Source organism: Octopus bimaculoides, chromosome 4 (assembly GCF_046866305.1).
Source record: "Octopus bimaculoides isolate indiv1 chromosome 4, ASM4686630v1, whole genome shotgun sequence".
Lineage (NCBI taxonomy): Eukaryota > Metazoa > Mollusca > Cephalopoda > Octopoda > Octopodidae > Octopus > Octopus bimaculoides.
In genome coordinates this window covers 105,274,397-105,283,708 of record NC_142931.1, presented here as the reverse complement: position 1 = coordinate 105,283,708, position 9,312 = coordinate 105,274,397, and the positions used below count along the sequence as shown (strand labels likewise).

At 41.2% G+C, this 9,312-nt stretch overlaps 1 protein-coding gene across 1 annotated transcript in view; it reads right to left on the bottom strand.

Moving 5' to 3' along the window:
• The window catches only part of LOC106883822 (putative neural-cadherin 2), a 145,529-nt gene that overhangs the window by 48,990 nt on the left and 87,227 nt on the right, over positions 1-9,312 (bottom strand). Inside the window, exon 17 of the mRNA XM_052967328.2 lies at positions 8,080-8,552. Within this exon, the coding sequence (XP_052823288.2) occupies positions 8,080-8,552 (473 nt within the window). The remainder of the gene's footprint in view (positions 1-8,079; positions 8,553-9,312) is intronic.

Here is a 9,312-nt window from a genome sequence, read left to right as displayed (position 1 = left end):
ATATACTATAATCCTTTTGAGATCCCAGAAATTTTTTTCTGAATCTTCTAATTCTTTTAATGTGCTGGTTTCTTGGTATTAAATTGATATTAATTAATATCAAATTTTTACCCTATTATGTTAATTAACCATAATCACGTTTCTCAAAGTTGGTAAATTCGATGCAGAAATTGTTTTCTGCAAAGATATTTCCGGATTTAGCATGCCAAAACTAAGACTTTTGAATATTACTCTTTGTAATTAATAGAACCCCGTGAACATGTTTTCATTAGTTGGAGACAACTAGTATGAGGTTTGTTATGTTTCCCTCGGACTGACTCGCAGAGATAACATAACGAGTTATACAATTTAATTATTACATTTATTGTTCAATTACATACAAAGAACGCACTCACCCAATGTTCGTTATGAATAAACAAAAGTCCTGTCCGCCATATATATATCAATGACATTTTACTACGACAGTCCCACAAGACAACAACAATGAAACAATGAACTCAGACGAACCACATGACACACGAAACGTCAGACGAATTACATATCTAACAGTCCATATAACACCTCCCCACTGAAATTGATGCTACACAAGAAGTATCAACAGCAAAGTCTCTCTTGGGTTTTACGGGTTCTCTTGGACCGTCTTGGGTTGTCTGGTCCATACTCTGGAACGGGTAACATGGTCTTGGGTCTGGTTTGTCTTTGTGTTAGTGGCACAGTTTCCGAGATCTCCATCGGGTGATCTGTTGCAAATTCAAATACAGTGTTTTCTGCATCACCAGGTTCATTGTCTTCCTCAGTTGTGTACCGCGGTCGCAGCTGTTCCCAGTGTCGTCTCCACATCGGGCCATGAGGTATGACCTTCACGTTAAAGCAGCGAGTACCCAATGACTTCTTAATGATTGCTGGTACCCATCGGGGATCTTTGTCTCGGCGAGGTCCATAGTATAGTGCATACACAGGATCTCCGGCCTTGTACTGCCTGGTAACTTTAGCGACATCAGCCGAGCTTGGAGTCACCTGAGACTTATGTGCTTCCTTAGACTGTTTGCCTTGAGCAATGTGTACTGGCGATGGCAGCAGAGAATCAATCCTTGTTCGTATCTGCCGGTGATTCAAAAGTTCACTTGGAGAGAATCCACAGGATGTCGGTGTTCTCCGGTACTGCATCAAGAATTCTTGAAGTGCTCGTGTTGGCGGAAGAGAAGACTTCCTCAGAGCTTGTTTGAAGGTCTGCACCAAACGTTCCGCTGCTCCGTTGGTAGCTGGGTGGTAAGGTGCCCCTGTCAGGTGTGTGATCCCGCGTTCTTTGCACCAGCTCTGGAACTCCTCAGACGTAAAAGTTGGTGCATTATCGGTGACCAGTGTGTGAGGAAATCCGAAGTGCGCAAAGTCTTCCTCAAGCAGATTTAAAGTGGCTTTGGAGGACGTGGAGGAAGTAGGATGAATGCATGGGTACTTGGAATAAGCATCTGTGATCACCAGCCAATCTCTACCCATAAAATTTATTGCATGGTCCAGATGTAAGCGGCTCCACGGCTTTTCTGGTAACATCCATGGGTGAACTGGAGGCTTAGATGGCTGCCTTTGATGTTCGTTACATGAATCACATCGTCGACTGGCTATCTCTATAGCAGCATCGATACCAGGCCAATATACAGCAGTTCTTGCTAGCTGTTTCATGTGTTCCATGCCAAAGTGTCCGAGATGCAGAAGATTGAGGATCTTTGGCTGCAAGCTATGTGGAATCACAACTCTAGATCCATGTATAAGGCATCCATGACAGATACTAAGTGAGTTTGATAACTTACGGAACTTGTTGACTTCGTCATTGATCTCCATGTTCTTTGGTGGCCAGCCTTCACGGACGTAGCGCATCACTGTAGATATCACTGGATCTTTCCCTGACTCTTGACGGAGGACGTTAGCATCCACAGGTTGGACTTGAATACTAAGAGCTTTGATGGCACACACCATGTCTATGTCTTCACCATTTTCCTTTCTGTCAAAGTCGTTGTCATCACCGAATGGCAAGCGACTGAGGGCATCAGCATTGCCATGATCTGCTGATTTCCGATATTCAATGGTGTAGTCAAACTGGTTCAGCCACAGGGCCCATCGTGCTAGTCTGTTAGCAGCGAGAAGTGGTGTCCCTTTCCTCGGACTGAATAGTGATGTCAGTGGCTTGTGGTCAGTTACGAGTACGAATTTACGACCGTACAAATACTGGTAAAACTTCTGCAAGCCAAATATGATAGCTAGGGCTTCCTTTTGAATTTGACTGTAGTTACGCTGTGCAGAAGTGAGAGTCTTGGACATATTGGATATTGGGCGCTCGCTTCCATCAGGATAGCGGTGAAACAGGACTGCTCCAATACCAACGTTTGATGCGTCACAAGCCAGTCCCAAAGTTTTGTTTGGATCGAAGTGTATCAGAACTTGACTTGATGAAAGTACATTTTTCAAGTGATCAAAAACTGACTGTTCCTCATCTCCCCACTTCCAAATAGTTGACTTTTTTGTAAGGCAATAGAGTGGCTCTGCTATACTGGCTAAGTTTGGGATAAACTTTCCATAAAACTGAACTGAACCGAGGAAAGATTTCAAGCTTGATTCGTTCGTTGGAGATGGCATCTTTAAGACTGCTTCGACTTTGGATCCCTTAGTGATCCCTTCAGCAGACAAAATGTGTCCAAGGTATTCTACACTGGGTAGTGCAAACTGGCACTTTTCACGGCGACATCCGAGTCCATTGTCGCTTAGACGTGTGAGCAGACACTTTAGGTTGTTTAAGTGACTGTTTGCATCTTTCCCACTGACGAGCATGTCATCCTGGAAGACGGCCACTCCAGGTAGATCATGGGTCAGGTTTTCCATGATCTCCTGAAAGTAACCAGGTGCTGACTTGATTCCGAAAGGGAGTCGTTGTTGCAGGAGTACTCCACGGTGAATGCTGAGTGCGAGTCTGCGTTGACTTTCTGGAGCCAGTTTGATCTGATTATAGGCATCAGCAAGGTCTATCTTTGTATATCCGAATCCACCTCCGAGTTTCTGCATCAGTTCAGCAGGGAGTGGCATTGGATGGCGGTGATCAGCAAGTTGGTCATTAATTCCCACAGAGTAGTCACCACAAATCCGTAGTTTGGGCTTCAGGTTGCTTGAAGCGTGTGCTTTACGAATCGGTACCACTGGCGTTCCGTATTCATTGAATTGAACAGGCTTCCAGATTCCCTTGGCGATGCCTTCTTCGTAACCTTTGGCCAGGTCATCACGAAGAGCAAATGGGACTGGACGTGCCTTGTGAAAGACTAGTGTTGCGTCCGATTTGAACTTCACTTCCAGTTCAAAGTTCTTGAGACATCCCAATTCTTGCTTGAAAAGATCTGGAAATTCATCACACATGTTGTGACAATCTTGCTGCAGGGAAACATAGGGCTCGCTTGAGGTCTTTGGATACATCCCTTCTGCACCTTCCCTCTTAGCTTGGCTGTCTATGCTTTTCAAACCTAGAGCAGTGTCTACGGAAATTCCCAGAGTCTGGATAGCATTCCGACCCAGCAAATTAAGATCAGAGATCTTGGTGACTATGTAAGGTATAAGATCCTGCTTACCAGTTGTTGGATCCTTGGTTTGGCCCATGAAAGTTCCTAGAACAGGCAGGTTGTGCTTGCTGGCAGATTCATAGCGATGCTTGACATCTTGCAGCTTTGGTCTTCCAAGTTGTTTCCAGACTGACAAGGAAACAAAATTGCCTGTAGTAGCAGTGTCCAATTCCATTGTGAACAGTCTGTTCTGGATTGTTACTGGCATAATTAAACTATGAGTGTCTCGGGAAACTTCACCTAGGATCGCCTTGACTAGCTCAGCTTTTCACGGGAGTTTGTGAATGACCATTGCGTTGCTGATGTTGTTTTTTCCTACACACCGCTTGCAAATGACCCTTTTTATCACAAAAATGACATTTGGTTTCCCTGAAAGGACAGTCTGTTGCTTTGTGGGCCTTTCCACATCTGTAGCATTTCTCCTGGTTTGTGGAATAAGACTGCTGATGTTTCTTTTGAGGACTCTTATTCCTGTTCTGCTGGACCTTGTACACCTGCTTGGTTTTGGAACCGTATACAGTTTCTTTTGCAACCTTTGCTGCGTCTTCAGTCTCAATGGCAACCTGGACAGCACGGGCAAAATCTAGTTCTGAGTCTTTTATCTTAAAAAGCGCCTTCAGAACCGCTTCATTGTTAACCGAACATATGAATCTCTGTCTCAGAGCTTCATCCTGTGGGTTGGTGATCGCTGGAAAATCACAGGTAGCTGCATCCTGGCGTATACGTGCTGCCAGCTCCTGGAGAGTTTCGCCTGGCTTCCGCTGCATATCACTCCAAAACTTGAAACGCTCTCTCACAATGAAAAGTTTAGGGTCGAACTGTTCCTTCATGAAGTCAACGATTTCGTCCATTATCAAGTTGTTGATATCTTTAGGCGGATTTTGTTGGGTAGCCAGATTAGCAAGTTGTTTGTAAACAGTAGCAGTCTGATTGGTCAGGAACACTTGTGCCATGCGTTTTTCAGGTACAGCATTAGCAGCCACAAACGTACGGAATCTTGACCAGTAATCAGGCCATAGTTCTGTCGCTGAATCAAATGCAGTAAATGGTGGAATCGACACTGTTGTTGAAGCAGCTGAAAAATAGCCACTAGAATCGCCTTCAACTTGTCGAGCACCAAACAGTTTTAACAGAGCGTCCATATCTCTCTGATGTTGTTGCATTTGCTTGTCCATTTGTTCCCTAAACAATTTAATAAGTTCTACTGTCTGTTTTTCAGCCATTGTTATTACGATGAATAATTTTACGGTAAAGTAAGCATGTATCCTATCGGTCCTATCGGCGACACCAATAAACTCTGTTATGTTTCCCTCGGACTGACTCGCAGAGATAACATAACGAGTTATACAATTTAATTATTACATTTATTGTTCAATTACATACAAAGAACGCACTCACCCAATGTTCGTTATGAATAAACAAAAGTCATGTCCGCCATATATATATCAATGACATTTTACTACGACAGTCCCACAAGACAACAACAATGAAACAATGAACTCAGACGAACCACATGACACACGGAACGTCAGACGAATTACATATCTAACAGTCCATATAACAAGGTTCTGTTGGATTATAATCATTATGGCAGTCTGTACTGAGTAGAAAGAGATACTTTCATTAAGAAAGTGTTGATTTAGAAACCATGGTCTACAGATAACCTAGGTATTTATATATATATATATATATATATATATATATATATATATATATATATGTATGTATTTCATTCATTTTCATTTTATCTAGTTTCAGCTCATGAGCTGTGGCCATGCTGGGGCACTGCCATTTGGTGTTGCTACACAATTTTACTTCACGAATTGACATTTGGTGCATGAGAGTTTGATGCAGCTGCCCTCATCTGCACCTCCTGCCGTGAAGTTGGTTCATCTGGGACATATATGTATGTATGTATGTATATATATATATATATATATATATATATATATATAGTAGAATAAAAAATAGAAAGTCCTTGGTACAACATTATCAGTATTATCATCATCATCGTTTAACGTCCGCTTTCCATGCTAGTATGGGTTGGACGATTTGACTGAGGACTGGTGAAACCGGATCGCAACACCAGGCTCCAATCTAATTTGGCAGAGTTTCTACAGCTGGATACTCTTCCTAACGCCAACCACTCAGAGAGTGTAGTGGGTGCTTTTACGTGTCACCCACACGAAAACGGCCACACTCGAAATGGTGTCTTTTATGTGCCACCCGCACAAGAGCCAGTCCAGGGGCACTGGCAACGATCTCACTTGAAAACCCTACAAAGGCCAGTCAGGCGGTATATATGTATATATATATATATATGTCTGTACGTATCGTCGTCGTCGTTTAACGTCCGCTTTCCATGCTAGTATGGGTTGGACGATTTGACTGAGGACTGGTGAAACCAGATGACTACACCAAGCTCCAATCTGACAATCTGATTTGGCAGTGTTTCTACAGCTGGATGCCCTTCCTAAAGCCAACCACTCAGAGAGTGTAATGGGTGCTTTTACGTGTCACCCGCACAAAGGCCAGTCAGGCGGTACTGGCAACGGCCACGCTCATCTCGCTCGAGAAACCTCATGTGTCACCCGCACAAGAGCCAACCCAGGGGCACCAGCAACGATTCTGCTTGAAAAAGGGGCACCGGCAACGATCCCGCTTGGAAGATTTCATGTGTATATTTGAAAAAATGAATAGAAATGGTATTTTTGGTAATTTTTCCACTTTAATAATTAAGCATTTCTAAGTTAACAACATCTAATTATTAAAGTGGAAAAATTAATCATAAAAGCCATTTCTATTTATTTTTTAAAGTATATATATATATATATATATATATATATATACACCAATGGCCACCTTTCACCTACCAATTCTATTTGCAAGGCTCTGGTTGTCCTGGGACTACAATAGAAGACAAGAATAAGATACTGCACAGTGGAACTGAACCAGATACCACACCATCAAGCCAGCACATAGCTACACACACACACACCATACACCTTTATTCTTTTACTGGTTTCACTCATTAGATTAGTCATGTTGGGGCTCCAACTTTTGAAGGGTTCACTCAGTTTTTATTTTAATTCTCTTTTGCATCCACTTTGTGTGTGTATATGGATAATATTGATATCCATCTACATAAGCTTTTCTTATATGTGTGTAAGTTTTTCTCGAGTAATATGAACTATCTACTCACTACACACTTATTTTTTGTGTTGCTGTCTATACATTTTAACAGTTTTTCAGGTGTCATAGTTTGACACTGGAGTGTTGACAGACACACAGACAAAACTATGTCACAAAACAGGGCAATCAAGTAGCATAAATAAAAACATGAAATTTTATATTGGTTAGTCTGGGGAAAACTAATCTACTGATGTAGGCACAGGCATGATGGCTATGTTGGTATGTTTAGGGGTGGTAGTGTGAGTAGAAGTTTACTTTCCAACTACATGGTTCTGTGTCCAGTCCTACTATGATACTCTGGGCAAATATGTTCTACTATAGCCTGGGCCTGACCAAAGCCTTGTGAGTGGATTTGGTAGGCAGAAACTGAAAGAAGCTCCTAGTGTGTGTGTGTGTGTGTGTGTGTGTGTGTGTGTGTGTGTGTGTGTGTGTGTGTGTGTGTGTGTGTGTGTGTGTGTGTGTGTGTGAATCTTTATATATTTTCCTCGTTCCATTCTCTCAGTTTGTGTTTTTATTTGCATCATAGCAACTTTAGTTGCTAAGCATGAGCTATACAAAATTTTTTTCAACTTATCAAACTTCAATATGGAAAAAGCCTACAACATCTGATGCCAAATTATTGTTGTTCCTGAATGTTGTTCTTTATACTTACTGAAGACTGCTTGAATCTTAGAAACTTCCTACTTAGCTCCTTAGATCTACAATTACATCACGATCATAATCTTTAAAATGCCTGTTGTCCATGATTGCAAGGATTGGATGGTTTGACCAGGGCTGGCAAGCTGAGGAGATGCACCAGACTCTAGTCTGATTTGGCATGGTTTTTATGGCTGGATACCCTTCCAAATGTTAACCACTCTGAGAGTGTAGTGGGTGCTTTTATGTGCCACCAACATGGGTGCCAGTTGCATGACACTAGTATCCGCCATGACTACAATTTCACTTGGCTTGATGGGTCTTCTTATCAAGCATGGCATATTGCCAAAGGTCTCGGTCATTTGTCATTGCCTCCATGAGGCCCAACGCTTGAAAAGTGCTATATATCTTTTATATATGTGTGTGCGTGCCGCACCACTGCTTGGGAACTAGTGTTGGTTTGTTCATTTCCTATCAGTGTTTGGCAAAAAAGACTGATAGGATAAGTACAAGGCTTAAAAAGCAAAAAGAAACAAAACAAAAAAAAAGGACCAGGGTTGATTTCTTTGATTAAAACCCTTGAAGGTAGTGCTCTGGTATGGCCACAATCCAATAACTGAAACAATTAAAAAGATAGTACAGATATATTTACCTTCTGCAATGATATATAAGCTAAACGGTTTCTATTGTCAGCTTCAATTTTAAAATAATTCTGCATTCCATTAGACTCTATATAATACTGTAGATCAGCATTTACACCGTCATCTTGGTCTGTAGCTTGAATTGTTATAAGACGAACATTTATAGGTTGATTTTCACTTATTTTAGTATTTAGACCATTACAAATGAACACTGGAGCATTATCATTCTTATCTGTAATGTCTATTATAAACTTTTGCTCACTGGAGAGAGATGGTGTGCCCTCATCTTTAGCTTTAACTTTAATTTGAAATTGGTGTTGCTTTTCACGATCCAGTACAGGATTATTCACTCTTATTATTCCATTCTGGTCGATTTTAAAATATGGAATTTGATTTAAAAGTGGCTGTTGTATAATAGAATACTGTATTTTACTATTAAGTCCAGAATCATAATCTTTGACTACAGCCTTCATTATTTCTGTATCTGAAAGGTAAAAGAAAAAAAATAAAGTATTAACTTTTGAAAATCTTATGACAAAAAAAAAAGGCCACAGCTGCTGTCACCAACAACATTTTATGTCCATTTTCAATACTGGAATGGGTTGCCATGGTTCAAGACCATTCGTATTGGGAGTTGCTGTTTTCTGAGATGAGAAGCAATGTCTCACACATACATTAATCTGGTTTCTATGATTGGATGCCTTTCTGAACACCAGTCACTTTACAGAGTGTACTGAGTGCTTTCTACATCATGGCATTAGCATTAATGAGGCTTGTACCTGCAACTTACAACTCTACATTGTTTCAGTCTTTATAAGGCAATGTTACGAATGGGATGAGTGGAAGAGAGGAAGATTGCAAATGTAGGATGATAAGGATGAGAAAGGAAGAAAGAGGAAGCACTATGATGAGCAATGCAAAAGACAGTAATAGTAGGGTGCAATCAGATGGTAATGAAAGAGAGTGAGCAACAAGTGTAAAATGGTCAGTTGTAAGTGTTTGATAGATGCTAATAATGAATGACTAGAGGAAAGGGAAGTGTTGCATAGTAATATAGTAGAGCAATGTCAGATGTAAAAAGAAGAGCAGGAGTGATGAATAGTCGAGAGGGCAATTGTAAAAGATTTGGAGAGAGAGTGAAATCTGGGGTGGGGATGACATGTTTCTTTAATTAGAAAATAGTTACATATTTGCTTGTTGTGGGGGGGAAGGAGAGAGGAGAAAAACCTGAGGTCGGTTGTACC